At 39.7% G+C, this 20,997-nt stretch overlaps 1 protein-coding gene across 3 annotated transcripts in view; it reads right to left on the reverse strand.

The window, feature by feature from the left end:
- KCNQ3 (potassium voltage-gated channel subfamily Q member 3) overlaps positions 1 to 20,997 on the reverse strand; it is a 198,395-nt gene that overhangs the window by 32,360 nt on the left and 145,038 nt on the right. For all 3 annotated transcript variants that reach the window (XM_066990751.1, XM_066990753.1, XM_066990752.1), the window contains exons 2-4: positions 5,177 to 5,267; positions 3,227 to 3,353; positions 1,146 to 1,318 (exon numbers count right to left, since the gene is read on the reverse strand). In XM_066990751.1, the coding sequence (XP_066846852.1) occupies positions 1,146 to 1,318; positions 3,227 to 3,353; positions 5,177 to 5,267 (391 nt within the window). The remainder of the gene's footprint in view (positions 1 to 1,145; positions 1,319 to 3,226; positions 3,354 to 5,176; positions 5,268 to 20,997) is intronic.

Here is a 20,997-nt window from a genome sequence, read left to right on the forward strand (position 1 = left end):
CTATCCTTGTTATCAAAATTGTTTCTTTACTGTCTTCCAGTGAAGCAAATTTATCTCAACCTTTTCTTATCTCTCTCATTCAGCTGAGATCCAAAGGGTGGTGATGGCGAATAAATGAGGAACAATTGGAAAAAAATCCCACACTGTGAAGCCTTAAACATTTCTAGACAATGTCTTTGGCACGTATATTTCTTCTATGATCTCAGTTTCCTGAGAAACATTTTTGACATAAGTGTTTATGTGCCACCTGCCTTGTAGCAAGTTTGTACAGGGAAGAAACAGAAGTTGGTTTGAAATGAAGCAGGGTATCCCTATCAGCCACTACAAAGACGCAAAGCCTAATTATGCTGTGCCAGCTGGCATTTTAATTAAAAAAAAAAAAAAAAAAAAAAAACCAACAACTAAAATGTCAGGAATGTCATTCATGGATAAGAAAAAACATTATGTAGCACAGACTACATGCAGTTTTTCTACACCCAGTGCAGATGAGAAATCTCATCTACAGGCTTTTTATGCAGATAGTTTTTAACTTGTAATAGTGTTTGGTGAAAATGCAAGAGCACAATGTATCTGTCGGGTGTGAGACAGAATGTCTGACTATAGCATCAAGTTAGACTGAGGAAAGATGATTTTAGAAATCCTGTCTGTCTGGATTCACACTGTGTGCATCTTTGTATTGTCTGACCCATGTTTCCAAAGAGAAATTATACCAGTAGCTCCTTCTGAAACCACATTTCTGCTAGCCAGCCTCTTTCCAACCTTCTGGAGTCCTGCTCCATCTGTTGATCAGGCAAGCCTGTGAAGCCTCTGAAAATACGTTGCAACTACAGAGGCGTTTCTGCCAAAGATTTCAACATACTTTGCCATTAAAAGGATGTCCTTCCTCTTATTCTGTGTCATGACAAAATTCCTGTTGTAATGAGCATGGGAATGAACACTCAGTCTTGTCACTTCCCAACACCACTATTGAGTAGAGGACGACAGAAATGGTTCATAGAATGGAAGAGGGAATAAAGCTGAAAAGGTGAAACAAAAGCTTGTGCTAGAAATAATCCCAAGGCATTGCTGCACCTGTGCTTCCCCTCTCCTCCACTTCAACATCTCTCCCCCAAGATGCAGGTGAGTCCTTCAAACTCCTCACTTACTTTGCTATGTGCACAAATGGCCGATCCCAAGAGCTTCCATGTGCCACCCCGCCTGTCCATTCGGAGCATCCTTAGGATCTGAAGGAAGCGGAGGCTTCTGAGAGATGTGGCCAGAACATTGCCCTGGTTCCCAACAGCAACCACTGGCACTGAAGCAATCAGCACAAAGATATCTGCAAGGTGAAAAGAACAACAAAGCCTGCCAATAAAAGTGGCCCCATCACCCACTTCTTAATCCCATGTGGTTGTGCTGCAAATTTCACTAGGCGAATCTTAAAGCTGCCTCAAAATGCCTCCTCATGCCAATTAAACAGATATCTGCACCTGCAGCACAGTCGGAGTCATGAACAGAACCCACCAGAGAGCCTTGTAATCTATTTACAGATCAATGAACTGGACTTGAGACACTGGCTGAGCTAGCTTAGGGATGCACAAAAACCGTATTATAATGTTGGCCAAAAAAAAAAAAAAAAATCTTATGTCCTCCCTGGAAGGCCATAGTGAACACAGACTTATAGGTCAGCAGATAAGAAATTCAGTTTTTGATGGCGCGTCTAGTATTCTCTTGGCTGAGTTTTCCCATTAAAAATTTTGTAAGTACTCAGTGCCAATTCACTGATCAACTGAAGAGGTCTGAAATGCAAATCACGTTGTTTCTTTTTGGTGGTTGTTGTTGCTGTTGTTTTTTTTTTGTTGCTGTTGGTTTTTTTTTCCCCTCTTGTTTCCTCCCACTTTTTGATCTTATACATGTACAAGTAAAAAGTGGTATCAAAAGACTTCAAACGTTCTCTGGGCACTCATTCTTTAAATTGTCTTCATATTTTATTTCCAGCCAAAAAAGTGGCACCAGATGGATTTCAGATTTATTCACTTTCAATTACTCTCAAAACAAACTTGTGCCAATAACAAATGAAGAGATGACATTAATAAATCCAGTGGGGTCTTTTCTGTTCTTTACTCAGATCCCAACGCAGATTCATTCTCAGAGTGAGATGGCACTTTTGTTGAGAAGGCACGAGGTAATGTCAATCCCACTTGCTCACACCAGCCCTACTGCTCTCACAATGCTCTTAGAAATACAAGTATTTATACAAAGGTGCCATTTTTATGCACCATCCATTTCAAGCTATCACAGATGCACGAAGAAAATTTGTTCCAATTTTCTCTATCATCTAGACCTACAAGATGAACAAAAGGGAAAGGGTAAGAGGATGGTATGTATTTGTATAACTGCAGCACCACAGGTCATGAGAGTGCTATGTGATGCACAAATAATGACCAATAAGTTAGTTGGCCTGAATAGCATTAAAAAGATATATAAAAATAAGGGAGTCCTGGAAAAAATGAATGAATGTGGGTGTGCATGACAGGTGCTCAGGACAGGGTGAAATCCTGTATGTTGGCTAGTTGGTTTGTGGACACAATGGGGAGTTTTAGAAGATTAAGAGGTGAGTAATGAGTAGTTTTATGGATAGCTGTATGTGGTGCCTTCCAAGCTTGAAGGATAACATGGGAGAAATCACAAAGAAACCTTTTCGCAAATGTAGACCAATATTACGAAGGTAAAACACAAAAAGTGAGTATGAAAAGGGGCTGGGGAAGATGGCACAGGGTTGGGATCTGACAGGCTTTGAAACTGAAGGCAGATATTGTATATTTTGGGACTAAAGAAAAAAGCCGTTGGGCTCTGGACAAGGAACATAGAATCATAGAATCATAGAGTATCCCGAGTTGGAAGGGACCCATAAGGATCATCAAGTCCGACTCCTGGCACCGCACAGGTCTACCCAAAAGTTTAGACCATGTGACTAAGTGCACAGTCCAATATACATTTGAAGGGTAGACGTATCCATTTGCTCACATTGGCCTGCCACCCAAGAGCCTCTTGAATGAATTGTTATTGCCAGATACTTCAAACAAGCACTCCATGCCGGACACAGCTCTTAGCACAAAGGGCTGGGGTGATTTCAGTGTGTTTTTTTTTTTTAATTGCCATTCACCAGTTCTTGTACACCCTCCCAACCTGGCTCAGAAGTAAAAGGACATAATGAGGAAAACAGTAGTAGAGGGTGTATGCCTACCCAGCATGCACAGAGGCTTTCTGGCAAATTTGAGTCTCCCCCTCCATCCTTTGTAGCGACAGCAACACCCAGCAGCCCAGATTCTTAAGGCAAACTCTGCTCCGAAGATGAAAATGGCAAAAGTTTCCTGTATTAAAGATACAAATGAGATCGTTATACTCGCAACAACTTTGCAGTGACCCTGCACACATGGAGATAGCTGAAGCAAGAAGAGGAGGTGCAAGTGTTGAGAGAGAGAGAGAGAGGAAGGAAGGAAGTAGGAAAGAGACTATAGATTGATGAGGGTCAAGACAAAGTGGAACATAGCTTTACAACCTGATAAATGATCTGTGTAAAGGATGTGCCTCTGCTGTTGGGTAAATACTGAAGTGCATACCCCGCCCTGACAGAAGGGTCATTACTTCAAAACAAAAACCAACCAACTAAACAAACAGACAAACAAACAAACAAAAAACACAAACAAACAAAAAAACTTCCCATTCCGTATGAAATAAGAACACATGTGACTGGAAGGCTCCCTGTGCACTGCACACCTACACCCAGTTACCCACCAGCATGCAGCTATGGGTAGAGAGATAGGGACAGGAGCAAGTATATTCACATGGTCATATTTAAGGCAATAATAAAGGTACATATAAGACAAATTTAAGGCATATATTACCCCCTTAAGTTTATCATGCACAGAAAAATAGGATTTTCTTATGGGATGCTTAAGGGATGGGGATATTTTCAACTCTTTTAAGTGTCAAGAGAAACTGGGAATGAGAGAACTTCTCTGAGGTGCTCAGTGGAGATGGCCCAAGGGCATTGTGGGACCTCTGAATAGCTTACAAGGAAGAAAGGGGGATTTGCCATAATACTTATACCCACAGTTGCTGGGTGCTTCGGAAAAATCACTGAAAGCCATGTGAAAGCAGGCAGAGGAGAAGAAAAATTGTTTCAGGCTTTCTCAAATGTGAATAGTTAGGTCAGAGCAGGGTAACAGGGACCAAGAGCGAGATTCACATACCCTAGGGGATGAAGGTGTTTTCATACGGGTACTTTTTGAGAAGGAACATGCAAGTGGAAATCACCTTTGAAGCCTCTTGGTGTTTAATTCTTATCCACACCTACATGTCTCTGGGGTACAAGGGGAGATGGAAACTGAGATCCCAGAACTACTGTTGCTGGGCAGTTCCCCTAGGGATGCTTTTCTACAAGACCAGACTAAGTGAGGCAGACTGCTCTCTATTTCACGATAGCCATGGGAGCAGAGGAAATTTGTTAGGTTAACTTTTATAAAACAATTAATATGTCATTTTTATACTTAGTGGGCTTTTCCTATTTTTTTCTCCTTTTGCCAAGTGGGAGGAATACAAAAATGATGTTGACTGTGAATTCTAGCATTTATAAAATAAGCACACTGGAAACTCAAGAGACAGGAATAAATTTTCTTCAAATCCATTTTCTCTCTTTCATGGATACTAAACAGAGACACTGCTGGCAACAATTTCAGTTATGCTACTATCAGGCATGAGTTTAAGTCCAATTCTGACAAACTCCTCTGAAAGAGATGCTGTGATTTACAGAATATTATAGAATAAATCAAAATTATTGAGAGATCCCCAAAAAATGTTTTTTCAAAAATACTCAGTTCTGGCCTGGTCAATGGGAAATTTATTGGTCCTTCAGTGAGAGAACTGTTGGGTACCTGCTGAAAATTCATTATTTAAAAGTTTCAGGCTTGTGTTTTTCCTCCTGCCTTTCTTCATTTTTACTCGTTCAGTGTAAACTGTACACATATATTCTCTGTACCCTTATATATTCTCCAGTATATAAGGGTACAGTCTCTGTGTCAGGACCGATGGAAGACATTTTACTGCATGCAGAGCAAATTTTCATCACTGCTGAAGGAACAGATTTGCACTGAAGGACATTAGCAGGGTGACGCACTGGCCACAGACTACTTACCAACAAGAGGAGCCAGTCTCCTGAAACAGTTTCATATTCCTTGAAAGTTGTCAGGACAGCTAAGATCAAACACCCCAAGACAATCAGAAACCTGGAGTGAAAAAAAGAAGAAAACAGGGCATTGCTATTGCTCTGTATTTGCATGGGAGATATTGCCTACAAAGTCCTAGATAAAGGCCTTCAGGAGGTGTCTCCTCCTCGGGTGAGCAGTGGGGTGAGCTCTCACGAAGATCAAGGGGAACTTGGAAGTCATGGCAAAATCATGAGAAGTTCCTAAATCAGAATAGCCCCCCAAAACACACACATTAATTAACTCTGTTGCATTCTTCACAAAGAAAATAGATAATATTGCATTTTCGGACAGGATTATATGATATGTAATACTCAGGAGGTCTATTCCAAGCTGATGTGCTGTGTGCTTCATAAAAAGGCACTGCAGTTACAGAGAAATAAATCTACTTGGCACATGCTGAGACCTGAGAAACAGTAAATGCTTCAATAAAATGCAGCACTGGGACAAACCTTCCCTTGAAAATAACACTGCTTTTCTTTTTCCTTCTCTTTTTGCACTCATTTTTATGTAGATGAAAAGATGAAAAGGCTTGAAAAAGAAACAATAGAGAGGGCAAAGTTCTGCTCTCCAGTAAACCCAGTACGTGATAAATCACTGCCCCTGCACTGTTGTCTGTGAGGCCCTAGAACACAGAGATCTGTCAGAAAATTTAACTCCCACAGCTGGTAAATCCAATCTAGTCCAATCTAAAGTCATGTTGATCTGCTTTATAAAACTATTCCCAGGTTCAAGCTATTCAAAATGTTTTATACATAAAGAAGTAAGAAAAATCAAGGGAGTCTCGTAAGTGATTGCTGTGAAGCAGAGTGGGGGAAGCTCATACTCTAGTACTTTATGTACCCAGATCATAGGCATTTGAATGTGTTCCAAAACCTGATCCACAGGAACAGAGGGGCAGGTGGCCATGGAAATATTTCAGAGCTTAGTGAATAAATTGGAAGGATGTCTCCGTAAAAGCTCTGGATCCTTGACTAGGAATCATCAAAGAAATGGTAGGCATTAAGCATTGAAATCATCCAGGGGGTGGAAAAACAAAACCAAACCAACAACAACAACAACAACAACAAAACTTGTTAAGACTTGAACTAAATGTGTGTAATCCCTGTTCTGAATTTCAATCTGATACCTAAAGTGTCATTTCATTTCTTGCTGAATAAATCCCTGCTTTCTTTCGCTGGGTGAAATGTCCAGAGTCCATAGTCTGGGGCTTGGAGGCTGGGGGAATGATGGCCATATGGAAAGGAGGCTCAGCTCAGAGATGTATGTCCTCTAAACTGTCTTGGGGATTTGTTTCCTTTGTGTATGGGGAAACCTAGGGCTAAGAGAGCATACTCTGACAATTTACAGAGTTTCTGCAGATGGAACAGAAGGAGAGAGGCAAGCTCCAGGTATCTCTCCCTGCCTTTTGGGGAGGCATTTCCTCTAAACACCATTAATTAGTGCCTTCATGCAAGGAACGGGCAGCAGTGAAACACCTCACAGCAAACCCTGAAAGATTACATTGCTGCCACTTTCCTAGCCTTGAGCCTTGTTCAGACTGAAGTTTCCTATGCCAGGATAATCACCTGGAAAATTTCAGATCAGCCATTTTGAGCAAGGTTAGAACCGACCTAAAGGGATTTGCTCAAGGTAACTGATTCTGGATTTCTTTGACAAGTTTTGCCTTCTCCCACTCACCAGCCATGCTCTAGAGCAAGGATTATGTTTTTGGTAGGAAACAGTCCAAAATATGTATTTTGCCATTAACCTGCAGTGACACACATGCCATAATCAAGGCTTTAAGCAGTTAACTTAGGACCTCTGCGATGTTCTTGTCACACTCGGTTTGTCACACCATAACTTGCTGTCCTCATCTTGAAATTGATCAAGACCCACAAGCCAAATACCCTACACCCCCCTGAGCAAAATGGTGAGAACTCAACCTAGAAAATGTGATTCCTTCAATCAGCTATAAATCAGCTATGATTTGCCAAATTACAGCCATTACAGTGGCACCATCACTGATTCTTCATTTGAAAGCTTGAGCTTGAGCTACATGATGCTTTCCATTACAGCCATTTCTTTACACCATGTGGAAATTCAGTCACCCATCAGCTCACAAGTATCACTTAAATGATTTAATGAAAGGCAAATAACACTGAAAACAGTCCAAAGAAATTACATCATCAGCTACTTAAGACATGAATTTATGGTATCATGAAATAGAACAGTACTGTCACATAAAGATGATGTGCAGATTTTTGTCCAAAAGCAATACAGAAGATAATTCAGTAGAGAACCTGATCTAGTGGGTGGCATCCCTGCCCATGGCAGGGGGGTTGGAACTAGATGCTCTTTAAGGTCCCTTCCAACCCAAACCATTCTGTGATTCTATCATTCAATTAAATAATCTTCTGCCTAAAAATGCCCGCGGTTTTACCACTAGAGGGTATCGGTGCTCCATAGACCAGACAGATCCTGCTCGTTCCTGTTTTACCTCCCCATGACACAAACACATTGCAGGTGGCGTTCAGGTGATTGTACCCCTGTATTTGATGTGCAAGAAAATGAATCTCGCAGTGGTGAAAAAGCCTGTTCTTGTTCACTAAAAAACAACAACAACAAACCACAAATATTGGCGTGAATGGGCCAGGGGCACTTCTTGCTTAATCACTCTGTGCAGCACAGCCCACGCTGCAGGTTCTGCTGCTCCAAGTGAGAGCCCACCTTCAAAAACAACAGATCGTGGAGGATAAAAAAGGAAAACGAGGGTGGGAGGGTGAGACTGGAGATCACAAGTCACCATGAGTGATTTCAAGGGTGAATCCCAGCAGGGGACATGGTTTAACCCCCCGTCTGTAAAAATTTTCTGAATGCAGCCCAGCAGTGTGCCTGCTGAGATGCAACTTCTGGGCAGGAACCACAGCCTCCCCAAAACTCACAGCCCACAAAGCCAGGCTGCTGCTCCTTCCTGCAGTAATCTGGGGTGCAGTGATGAAAAGGCTGTGCTGGGACACGTAATTGTAATCCGTCTTGGAAGCATCAGATATCCTCCTACCTCACTGCTTCTGAAGGATAAACACCCACTGCAAGTTAATCAAATCACATCTCAGCAGTCCTCATTTAGCATCTGAAATGATGACCATGTTCAGAGCACATTGTGAATTTTAATCTCCATTGATGCTATGCAACCCATCGCTTCCCTGCAGCCTGTCCTGTTTCTTTCAGATCTTGGTGTTTACAAAGTCCAGAACTATTCCTAAGTCCTTTTTATAGAAGATGTTACATGTGTATTTATTTATTTATTTATTTATTTATTTTCCATTCTCTGTTGCTCAGCAAAGATGGCAACAAGGTTCACCTTCACCAACTGCCACCTATACCATTTTTTTTTTTTTTTTGCTCATATGATGATGGCCTAGTGATCAGAAAAACTCAGACTTGCTTGACCATCACTGAGCCTATACAGTCCCATGGAAACAGGACAATAACTGAGTCTGTACTGTCTAATGTCATAATTTAGAGGCAACACCGTGGTTGAGTCTGACTGTAAAATCATAAGGGGCAAATCACAGTAAAAGAAACAGTGCTGAAATCACAGGGGATGTGCAGAGAAGAGGCTAACAGTGACCTGGGAAATCAATGGGCAGAAAGGGAATCTGAAACTTACTCACAGTTATAATGATACCATCCAAGAGACATATAGCATTAAGGGTTAGAAGAAAGAAATGCAGTAAAAGTCAAGGTTTAGCAATGAAAATTGAGTCCTATTAAGCCTAAACTTTCTAATAACAGCATTTCAACAGGTGGCAGTCTGTACCTCTAGATTGTAATTTAGATATGCTAAATGAGGGTCTTAATTCACTTCTTCAGTTTTCAAAATTAACCTTGCTATCATTTTACATATTTTTTCACAGACCATTAAATTATACCTATTTGCAGTATTACTCCTAAAATCTTGATTATTTTGTTGTATGAGTTATAGAACACCAAATGGCGGTGCTCTTTTGTCACTGTCACAACTAATATGCTATTCTTGGTAATAAATGTTCTTCTATTGGGAATCACATTTAACACTCATATTTTCAAATCACACTATTTTGAGTTATTAAAGAGTACTCCAAAAACAATACATATTTCTTCCAGGAAAGAACAAGTAATTTATGACCATGCTAGATCATTAAACTAATGCTTCTTGGATGAACATCACAGATTGTTTTGTTGATAAATTTTGATTTCTTTTAATGTTTCATATTCTTTGAATGTTTCTTCCATAACTGCTTTCATATGAAGTCCACATAATGCAGACCTAGTTGAGAACTTTTATATTCTCACCATATATAGGTTCTTGTCATGTATCCTGTTCAGCATATCTTCCTTCAAATTTTAGGAGCAGATCACATAGTAATTTGCTTATAATTTATTCCAAAACTTAGCAGTTCTTTTGAAGCTGTCATGAGGACTAGATACATCATAGGCAGGTCAAACAGTATTTGCATCTGCCATCATTTTAGCAATTTTTTGTCCTATGTGAAGACCCTTGCCATTACATCACAATCTGTCTGCAAGAATTTTCTTGAGTATATACTTACATGCAATATTAATTTGATTTTTTTATAGCTTTTTGCTATTATATATGTTCCTCAAGCTAACTGTTACATTGATGGAGTCTTGATCTTTGATAGTATCATCACCTATAGTGACATATATAATAGGACTCACTGTGGACATCAGCAATCAAATTCCTCAAGTAGACTTACAGTTAATAGAGAGAAACATATGCTTCTAATGTACAACTCATCTTGCTTTTAAGTAGACAGCTCAAGCTGGTCAGATGTACCTACAGAGACAATTTCTTCTGTAGATCTGTAAGGAAAGCTTCTAGTGACTCATTCCGATGTGAGGGTGGTCAAACACTGGAAGAGGTGTCCTAGAGAGGTGGTTGATGCCCCATGCCTGTCCTCACTAATGTGCTTTAACTTTTGGTTAGTCCTGAAGAGGTCAGGCAATTGGACTAGATGGTCTCTGAAGGTCCTCTCCAACTGAACTATTCTATTCTATTCTATTCTATTCTATTCTATTCTATTCTATTCTATTCTATTCTATTCTATTCTATTCTATTCTATTCTATTCTATTCTATTCTATTCTATTCTATTCTATTCTATTCTATTCTATTCTATTCTACTCTGCGCTACGCTACGCTATGCTACGCTACGCTATGCTACTCTACGCTACTCTACTGTTCTATTCTACTCTACTCTACTCCATTCTATTCTACTCTACTCTACTCTACTCCATTCTATTTTAATTCTTCCAATACCTAACGGGGGCTTACAGAAAAGCTGGGGAGGGACTCTTTATCAGGGAGTGTAGTGATAGGACAAGGCGTAATGGCTTTAAACTAAAAGAGAGGAGATTTAGATTAAATATAAAGAAGAAATTATTTACACTGAGGGTGGTGAGGCCCTGGAACACGTTGCCCAGAGAAGCTGTGGATGCCCCATCCCTGGAGGTGTTCAACGCCAGGTAGAATAGGATTCTGGGCAACCTGATCTAGTGGGTAGCAGCCCTGCCCATGGCAGGTGATCTTTAAGGTCCCTACCAACCCAAACTATTCTATGATTCTATTCTATGGAAATGTTTACTGTGTAAATTAGCTGAATGCTACCCTTGATGTTCAGCACTGTTTTGGATTTAATTACAAATCCTATATTTTAATAATGTGTATATGCTTTTAGTACTGAAGGAATTAGCCTACTAGCTTTACCAATCCACTTCTTACATGATCATATCTCTGAAATCCCTTGCTGCAACTTTTGGTATTATATTTACATGTGGTCCAGAATCCCACTTTCAAGATAATAATCCAGGCTCTGTGCAGGACAGCTTCTTGAACAAATACTACTAAGATATCCCCTTCAGTGGAACAGTGCATAGACTTGTATTTGCTTTCACATCTTCAGTACCATTTCTTGCAAATCCATTGGAATTTCCTGTCTCCAAATGTTCAGTTGAATCTGAGACGGTTCTGCTTTACTACATTTGGTCCTTTCTTGTTTTCCCTTAAAACTTGTGAACTAGTTTCATTATGTTCTGCCACCTGGTAAATGCTAATGGATTTCTCTGAGATTACATCATGAAATCCGGCAGAGTTTTGCATGATTTTTTTTGTTTGTTTGTTTATGGTTCCCAATACAATATGGTCCTAAAACCAGGGTTCCTACAAGCTTTCCTAAATTTCATATTGGAAGAATCTTTTTTCCTTCAATTATTGGCTTTGGCCCATAAGGATTAAAATTGGATCTTCTCTCACACTTCTTTCATTTTCTCCTTATTTCCACCCACTGTCTTTTTCTCTGCATCCAAATTTCAGCTTTCACAGAACATCTGCAGTATCCTGCACTGATTGTTTTATGGTTGTTAATGAGAGGCTTGAGTTGGGATGTTTAATGCTAAAGAAAAAAAAAAGTAATTATCAAATATTTGAGAAAAATTCTTTAGAGAGAAGGGAATGCACATCAGACTTTCACAGAGCTGCGAAAACTCACTATTTAATTTTTCAGTTCTTGCATCTCTTCCATTTCTCTTTTACTGCATCTATCAATTCTGCTGAATACACATGCATGCCCACAGCTCTGTGTAGGAACCCCTGGTCCAATGCCATCAGAGAGCAAGAACAGGGTAAAAATGCCACATTCAACAGGCTAAATTGCACTCTTGCTATACTGTGATGGCAGAGACAAGGGAAGATTCTCTACATATATCACAAGGAAACCCTGGGAAGCAAGGAGAAATCCCCAAAGGGTTCCTAGTCTCAATGGCACACTAACAGATTCAGGAGGCAAAAAGTGGTAGCCCAGAATGACATCAGTCTACTGGTAACAGAAGGGAAGACCATTATCAGTAGAAAACTGAGTCAGGAAACCTTTATTCACACCTAAGCAGCCTTTTGTGTCCTTGGGTTCTGCATTGGCAGGAATTCCTGTGAATGGGTTTCATTGCCGTTTTCCTAACTTTGGAAAGCTTTTACAAAGCAAGATCTGGGAAAGGAAAGCTGTGCTTCACATAAAGGCATTTAAGGTGCTAAAGAACAGCTTTTAAGTCAGATGGTTCCTTCTTTCCTCCAAGCCAAGAGCCTGGTTAAGGCCTCCTCTTTTTGTTGCCTTTTCTTCTTGTCCACTGCTAAAAAGATTTTTCTTTGATACCCTTTTAATTCACCATTGACAGTTTTCTTAAGGAGTCTGGCATGCTCATACAAAATACCTTGGGTCAGCAACATCAGATATCATGAACACCACCATCATGAATTTTCTGCTCTGGGAGATATTTCAGAACAATGGAGTGTCATATTTAGCATATAAAAGTACAAAATATAAAGCTGGAGAAACGTTTGCCTGATTGTTCTCAGCTTGGAAGACAAGTGTCATCCACCAAAACACCATTTCCATCTTGTCTTTGAGACAAGTCTTAAAGATTGTCTGAAGGTCCTAGCATACATAGGTTCCAAGGAGAGGCACAAATGTCTTATCACATGGGTGATTAGGGACAGATTGCAGAAGCAAAGGGTAGGCAATAGCAGTATTAGTTGTCAAGGAGTTAGATGTGTTGTGTCCTCCTGTAGCTTGAATAAGGTTGGAAAAGACTGATTGTTGCAACTAAATATTCTGAATTGCTCTGTTAGTGGCTTTAAATTCTATTTTTATATTAAGTGAATGACATTGGACTGAACTATTGTTTGTGGCTTTTATCTGCCATGACTAGTATGCCTGTCCATGGCCTTATCTCTCTCTAGCAGCATGCTGCTAATTGAGTTGAGACACACAGCCTACGAAACACGGTGGGCCACGCAACATGAAACAGCAGGAACAACATAGAGCCAAACTGCTTTACCCACCAGCCCCAGATGCAGTAACTGCAAATCAAATGGGATTCAGAAATGGTTCTAACAGGACATTCTCCAAAGGTCTTTAGCAAATTTGTGTGAAACCACTTGAAGGTAAACTTTAAGATTCATACATTGATTTCAGCTAAATTTTGTGGAATAAGAGTGTAGGACATTTGAAAGTCAGGCTATAATTCAGCAGTCAAATGCCTGCAAACCCTGTAAAGAAGTAAAGTGAATTTAGAGTATATAAAGAGTCTAGGGTAAGAGCATTAATCATCCATGTCTACAGTTCATCCATGTCTACATCCTGAGTAGGAACTTCCAGGGAGCTGTCTTTCTAAACATCACCAACACTGTTGTGTCCAGGTAGATGAAAAATCCAGAAGTCCACTTCCAAATGCATCAAAATCTACCCTTTCTTCCACCTGACCAAATTCCCTTTTTTGACAGACATGCACATAAAATATATTATGTTCTCCACCAGCAATATTGCTGGAAGTGAACTTCTATCATCAGGAATACAGCTCCATCCTGAATAGCCTCTGTGGTCCCTAATATAAGGTTTCTAGATAGGGGACTGATAACGTTAATTCGGCAGCTGGCCAGATTCTTAGAGTGGGATGAAAAGAGAATCTTTACTATTTACCATTTACTTCAAACCATTTTGGAGCTCTGATGACATATGATTTTTTTCTATTTTGGAAAATACATTGCAAAAGAACATGCTTTTTAAACAAAGCTAGTACTTCAAACCTAATCTCTTTCGGATAGGTGGGATCACCACGTGAAAAAGCAATTTCCAGTTTGGACTGTGCCATCTCAACATCCACCACACACTCAGCTCTATGTGTACACACCAGTACTTAATGCAACGATCTCAGTTTTTACACGGAGTAGACCATTCAGAAGAAATGTTGCGTGGTGGCATTCCCAATGGACTTTTTTGCATGGTCAAAGATTTGCAATTAGATATGAAAAAGGTGTATGGCCACATATGAACTGCATCCCATGAGAAATTTGTGAGTACACTCTAGGACCAGCTAACACTTCAGTGGGTTTTCTGTTGTAAGCAATGCTGTTGTTGTATTGTGGCGTTTTGTTTGTTTGTTCTTTTTTCCTTGTGTGTTTTAATTGAAGAGGATTTTTTGAACTTTTTTTTTTTTTATGTGAAGAATGCAGTCATTACCACACCTTTCTCTGTGTGATAACACTGCACATCAGTTCTCCTTGACAAATTGGTCTGTAGCCTATGATCCATTCACAAATCAGTGGAACTGCAAAATAAGCCCATATCAAACAGTTGGGAAAACATTTATCAAAATACAAAGCAGATGAGATATTCTTGTTTTAATCACAGGGAAGAAGAAAAAAAAAAAAGAGAGAGAGAGAAAGAGAAGACAGGATCTGTGCTAAATGACACAAGGGCTAAACTCAAGTTACATCAGCTGTGGATCCAATCAACAGTGGTTTTGTGGAGGAATGTTTGCTTGGGATGCACAAATTAATACAACAAAAATAGGAATCACAAACAAACTTCACTACAAATCAAGACCAATTTTGATTCCAATTTGACTTGACACTGTCCATATATGCTTTTTCTTACATCAGACTCCTCATTTTTTGTTCATGCTCTGTAGATAAGCAGGCTGTGCTTTGGCATTGATGATCAGTCAAGCTACAAGGCTTTACAGCTCTGGCCCATTGCCAGTACCCCATAAATGGCATTAGCTGGAGGCCAAGGGAAGGCCACAGAGTACTGAAAACAGAATATTCTTGAATATATTTTTTCTACGAAAGAATTGGGGATGTCTCAGAGGCTTTGTATTTTTCAGAAACCACACAAAAATGGCCATTTAAAAATATTTCTACGTCTTACTTCATTCAGAGTCCCACACAAGGGACATACTTTTATCAGCTAACCATGGGCATAACTGTGCTGCTCCACAGGCTGTCCAATAGGTTCTGTTCCATATTTGCCAATCCTGTATGCAAAGTGAAATCCTCTGTAATGTCTCATAGTTCACTAGGTACACATGATTCATAGATTCATAAAATCATAGAATGGCTTGGGTTGGAAGGGACCTTAAAGATCACCTAATTCCAACCCCCCTGCCATAGGCAGGGATGCTACCCACTAGATCAGATTGCCCAGAGTCTCATCCAACCTGACCCTGAACACCTCCAGGGATGGGGCATCCACAGCTTCTCTGGGCAACATGATCAGACATTTGTCCTTTCAGTATCTGACCATGTAAGAAGTCATTCTTTGTCTTTTTTATATGCCCCCTTTAAGTAAAGGTCCCTTCCAACCCAAACTATTTCATGATTTTATGACAACCACCTCCTTCCACCTGCTGGCCACCCCTCTGTTGATTCAGCCCAGGACGCAGTTGGCCTTCTGGGCTGGAAGAGCGCATGGCTGGCTCATGTTGAGCTCTTTGTCTACAAGAACTCCCAAGTCCTTCTCCACACGGCTGCTCTCTGCCAGTTCTTCTCCCAGTCCGTACTCATGTTTGAGATTGCTCTGGCCCAGGAGACTGAAGCCCTAGTGCTTTTCCTTTTTGGAGGAGCCAGTACTCCACTGAGAGTATCAGGTCAGTACTGAAGAACAGTATCCTGGCACTGAACAATGCTGTGTGGACAAAAAATGCATTTTGGATATCAACATGAGCAGTACGTACTCCTAACCACACCATCCCTGGCTGGCCAAATGCTCTCTGCCATGCCCTTTCTCACAGTGCAGAAATGAAACCACTCCCTGTAACTCAGATGCACACCAGTCAAACTCTGCCACAGGTTGTATACCTTTTAATACCTACCTGCATTTCAAAATACATTCTCTCCTTATTCTATATAAACATTGCAAGGATTTTTTTAACAGTTTATTCGGAGGACAGAGGAGGTACAAGAAGTGAATTTCAACCCTAAAGTGTCAGCTGTTGTTCTGATGGTTTAACACATGAGAAGATATGTGGTCTTGATGGAAACGTGAGGGGAAGGTTCAATTGCTTAGAGGCAAATCCCTTTATAATAGTGTTTTTTCAAAGTTTCATCTTTAAACTAACAAAGGTATGTCAGTAAAGTATGTCAATGACTTTAAAGTGATTCAGTAAAGGGATCCACAGAGGCCTTGTCATGGGGAATTTCTATAGGATCTGCACCTCCATGGGAAAGAGCAAGAGTGTCTGCGGCTCCCAGTGGGTTAAAAACCTATGGTGTTAACACAGCCACTGAGGTCAACAAAAGAACAGCTGAAGCATATAGAATTGATAAGTTGTATGTGCTCCACTTTCACCTCTAGTTCCTGTTCATTAGTGAATTATGAGTTGCGTTAGCATGGCAAATGAATCACATCCTCCCTGAAGGTGAACTGCAGATAAGCACTTTAGAAGTCATTGTGCCACCAGAACTCTGTTTGCACAACCAAACAATAGCGCATGGTATTTGTACCTATGTAAATTTGATGCTGTTTTAAAGTATTTCTGCTGCTTTGCATTACCATAAGCAATTAATCAGCATTCAAAATTCAGAACGATCATCTGTAAGCATGTGATATTTCATTTGAAGTCTGAAGTTGAAGTCTTTGGAGGAGGTTATCAGCCTTTTCCAGACCTGCCCAATTTTATTTCTGTAGTGTTTCACCAGCATCTTTAACAATGTTGTTAAATATAATGTATGATGGCCCTTTTGCTCAACTGACTTGTTAATATCTCAGATTATATTATCCCTGTTTAACCTGACAGTTTCAAATAAAGACAATCCTATCAAACCTTCAGAAAAAAAAATGTGGCAATATGGAAGGGAATATTTTTATTTGTTTTTCTTTGAAGAAAGAGCTCTGTCTAGTCAAGTCATTTGAAACAGAACAAAATTCAGCATACGTATGTGCATTCAGAAGAATAAAACCCAATTTGCAGTAATGAGAAGTTCTGCATGCAGAATACAATCTAGCAAAGCAGTTAAGTCTGCACTAAGCAGCTCTATTGAGACTTGCATGTTTATATCCTCAAAGAAGATGAATCTTTAGTTCTCTCCTAAATGGAACAGCTAGTTTGACTGAAGGAGAGTTCTCTATAACAAAGAAATAATGGGCACAGTGGGACATAGCCTTGACATGACTTGCCTATTCTTAATCAACAACAACGGGAATAGGAATTCCTGTTCCTAATTTGAGCTTTTCCACCTCCTTCTGTTTTGGCATCAGCGCAGAGAGGGTTTGGAATCTCAATGTTATAATGAATGTGTAAGACTGGAGAGTTAAATCCATTTTCAGGTACAGCATAACAGATCTGACCACCAGCTAACCAATAAAGCTCATTCAGTGAGCTGAAGTGCCCTCTGAGCTTCATCGACTGTACCAACTATTTATCTTTACTGGGATTGCAGGTACTTAACTCACAGACAGGCACACAAAAATATTTGGATGCATGAGTTTAACTTCTTAATCACAAGTTGAATCTCCTCTAATTTAGGTGAACAAAAGCAGACAGCCTGAAGCAGAAAGCAACAACTCTGATTTTATGCTCACAGCTTGCAATGCCTCTGCCAGTCCCAAATACCGGGATGACAGAGAGGGTTTAGATCAGACATACAGAGCGTTTCCCTTTTGCTAAGCCTATACAAGTGTGGCAGGGGATGAATGTCAGGTTTGGACTTTTTTATTGGCATTCCAAATAACAGTGGTGGTTGACATAGACTTCTAAAGAGTGTAGAAAGACAGATTTTTTTCCCTCCACATCCCACCAGGACATCTCCAGGGATGGGGTGGCACACTTGTCATGTGACTAGATAAAACATTAGGCAGTAACTTTTCCTTGGGTGAACTGAACAAAACAGACAATATCTCCAGTATCTAAAAGCACTGATTATATATGGATATACTGCTTGCCAGCAGTAGTAGTCATACAAAGGCTCAGAAGTCTGGTCTATACTCCAAGCAGTCCATTTTTATTTTTTTTTAAATCAGGAAATAAAGGTTTAGGGATACTTTTTTGTTTGTTTGTTTGTTTTTCTTTTTTTTTCTTTATTTTTTCATTTTTTCAGTGTTAATTATTTCCTAGGGACTAGTTCAAATTGCCTTTAAATCAATATGAGCATTTTCATCGGCTTTAACGAGTGTTGGAATGCGGTTTTACCTGTTTGCCCTTTAAGATTTCTGCCTGCATTTTGATTCGATAAAAATCAGGCCAGATGCACATGAAGCACAGTCCAGGATTTACCTCAACTTATTGCAGACATTACCAGTGCAATATCAGTGTGCTTGGCTCCCTTTAAAGTAGTAGGGAAAACTGGGGACCTTAAAAGCATGATTCACCTTCTCTACTTTAGGTATCTACTTTCAGATGAGATTAACTATGTATTAGATGTGCCTACTTGCCCATCTAGAAAAAGCCCCAGGTGACTAGGTCAGATGAATCTCATTCACAATGCCAGATAACAAGCCATGGATCAAACCCCACATTCTATCACATGTAGGGAATGATAAAAAAGAGGTAAAAGGGAAGAAATCTTTCCATTGGGTCTCAAGGCACAAATGTCTAACTACAACCTTTAACAGAAGGAAGAAAAAAGGGTTGTATTTTCTTACTCTATCTTCCCAGTGTAACCACATATAGCATGTTTGATACTTAAATATTTGCCAGACTGAAAATTGAGAACTCATGAGATGAAATCAAAATTAATTATGAGATATTCTTAAATATACTTTTCTCCCTCCCTGATTTTTGCCCCCTTGGGTGCATGCATTCTAGTGTTTTTCCATAGCTAAGACAACTATTAAAGCAATTCTTTCTAAAGAATAAAAGTTTGTTTTCTCCTATGAAGGTAATGTTAGAGAAAAGTTGAAGAACCAGGTATTGCAATCCCCACCTCACCCAGTAAAATTATGAGACCTGGTAACAATTAGATTGCAAATTATTTGAATTCAGAGAGTACTGTGGTAAGTCTGATGATAAAGTTAATTGCTCACAAGGACAACATTTGAAAGGTTTTGGTGGTATATACTTCACATTAAATTCTCGCATCATTTCAGTCATTGTGACATTTTAAAAATAAGCACAGTTACAGACAGCTTTCCTGTAAAGTTATTAGATGCATCTCAAGGTGCCCACTTTAAGTGTATTCTAAACAGATGTAATGCGTCTGTGGATATTGTTTATCTAACACAAATGATTCAACATGCCTGTAATAGAAAGCATATAAGTTCTGCATGCACCATTGTTGGAGTTACGGGGCAGCCTGAGAAATATTTCATGCTTTAGCCTCTTGAGGGAACTTGTGCTCCCTCCTTCCTCCTGCATGGATCACTGTGTTCCTTCCTTCACAGAAGGTCAAAAGGATACAAAAGCATGTGAAATCTTTCAAACCTAAATATTTTTTGCCAGGAATTTCAAATCATTCTCTTTATACGAGGCACAGTTCCTGCTCTGTTTATGCCACACTGTGCATGAAATGCCTTCCTCTAGGATCTGGACAACTAAAGTCAATAATGCAGTAATCACCTTGTACATTCAGGTACATCTTTCTACTTTGCTCCAGTGCTTAAATTCACAATATCAGCTTTATGTTTTCTGTCACTTTTTAGTATGTGGAAATTTTTATGCTGGAGGATACTGTCCCATACACATTTTTTCTCTGTTCCTGAAAGTATCTGTTTGGCATTCTGGCATGGCTTTTATTCATTCATTAGTTTACAAAGCACATGTATGTTCATTTGTTCTTTATTACTGCATTAACCTTTCCATTATCCAAAAACATACCTCAAAAGCAGGGTCTATACTACAGGCATAAGGTCCTGCAATGACTTCATAAGCTGATTTGGTAGCAATTTCTATCAGTCAGTTATGTCTCATAGACCAAAACTTCATGAGATAGATAAAAGAAGAAACAAGAAGCAACAGCTAAAAACAGATTTGATTCAGGGGTTATTGGCTGCTCTGCATTTGCTTTCACGGTACAGCAAGCTAAATAGATTGGGCTCACACAAACAATTGCTTCAGCTAATTTTCCTAATTGATATCAGTGCATTGTGTCAGACATTTCTTGCATACGTGAGTTTCCTTTATTTTCTGCTTCCAGCTAGGACCAAATTAAGGATAGATATATTTTCTGGGATTTGCCCATTTAAAATCCATACTACATTTTATTTCACAAGTATATAGCTTAAGTATTTTTGGGAGTGACCAGTTCTTATATCTTAATGACCCTCTAGAGTCAGCATGCATCAATATGGTGTGTATGTTTTTGGTGTTTCTAATTTGCTTTTAGTTCTCACTGTTCTAGTCTGTTATCAACAGACAATCTCCCTATGCTGAGTCTGTTTTGCCTGTGGTGGTAACTGGTGAGTGATCTCCCCTGTCCTTAGCTCAACCTGTGAGTTTTTGTTTTCGTTATATCTTCTCCCCCATCCTTTTGAAGAGGTGGAGTGTGAGAGCTGTGTGGTTGTGCTGAGCTACCTACTGGTGTGAAATCACCACATCCAGCTACCAGCACTGAGGAGAACTAGCATTAAATGAAAGAGTATGACAAAGTTTTCCTGGGTTATGTGTCTGTCTGCTGTTTCTCCAGGTTAACAGTGCCGCTCCCAAGGAAATTCCAGCTGGAGAACAGTCAATGAAGCCTTTGGAAGAGTTTCTCCTTCCTTGGTGCCTAGTGGCGACTGAGAAAACTTGAAATATCATTCTGAACATCCAGGTTGGTGAATTAATCAGACGACAATCTGCTTCCAGTACCATCATATCTTGGCTGAAGCTAGTTCAGATATTTCTACATCCCACTGAAACCTGTCCCATAGTCACATTTTTTGTTTCTTAAATGCAGTACAAAGGCCACCAATTAATGACAGCTTGAACAGAAGTGTCACAAAATCCAGAAAGTCTTTGATG

Source organism: Anser cygnoides, chromosome 2 (genome assembly GCF_040182565.1).
Source record: "Anser cygnoides isolate HZ-2024a breed goose chromosome 2, Taihu_goose_T2T_genome, whole genome shotgun sequence".
NCBI lineage: Eukaryota > Metazoa > Chordata > Aves > Anseriformes > Anatidae > Anser > Anser cygnoides.